At 58.5% G+C, this 621-nt stretch overlaps 1 protein-coding gene across 1 annotated transcript; it reads left to right on the top strand.

Annotated features, from left to right (window-relative positions):
* Positions 1-33: 33 nt before the first annotated feature.
* SPRG_15607 (hypothetical protein) lies at positions 34-505 on the top strand (the record flags this gene model as incomplete). The annotated part of the gene is made up of 2 exons (XM_012355679.1): positions 34-400; positions 500-505. Coding segments are annotated over 2 exons (373 nt in total), but the record flags the coding sequence as incomplete, so codon positions are not given.
* Between the last annotated feature and the right edge of the window lie 116 nt (positions 506-621).

Raw genomic sequence — 621 nt, 5'->3', positions numbered from 1 at the left:
AGGTTTGATTTCCACGTGAAGACGTCTGCGCAGGTGTGCTTTTTACTACGTCGTCCCGTACACATCCACCTCGGAAGAGTCGCTCGTCGAGCACGTCCGCCGCCACACGGCCGACGCGCCGTACGTGCAGCCCGCGACTTGGTACATTAGCCACGCGTGGGGCTACCTCTTCCTCGAGACGCTCGAGAGCCTCCAGTCGTTCTTCCGCGAGCGCTGCATCGACGACCCGGTCGTGTGGTTTTGCGTCTTCCAAAACAACCAGCACCGGGGGAGCGAGCCCCCGTTTGCGTGGTGGCAGTCCACGTTCCAAGAGTCGCTCGCGGCCCTAAACAACGTCGTCATGGTCATGCACCCGTGGAAAAACCCGGTCACGCTCACGCGGTCATGGGGCATCTTTGAGGTCTATGTCAGATCACGGTCGGTGCCAATTTGACGTTTCGCTCGCGCCCAGCCAGAAGCCGATTCTTTGTCGATATTCTTAAACATGCTCGCAACGTAGAACTAAGCGGCCCAAGCAAAGGTGGGGACCGACTGACAACATTGTCGCGTCATCACAGACACGGTGGGTTCATTGGGCTCGACCCGGATGGGCTAGAGAAAGTTGAAAGCATGGATGAAGCG

The sequence above is a fragment of the Saprolegnia parasitica genome (genome assembly GCF_000151545.1).
Source record: "Saprolegnia parasitica CBS 223.65 unplaced genomic scaffold supercont2.286, whole genome shotgun sequence".
Taxonomy (NCBI): domain Eukaryota; phylum Oomycota; class Saprolegniomycetes; order Saprolegniales; family Saprolegniaceae; genus Saprolegnia; species Saprolegnia parasitica.
Note: the sequence above shows the minus strand (reverse complement) of the source record. Positions and strands in the feature narration are given on the sequence as shown.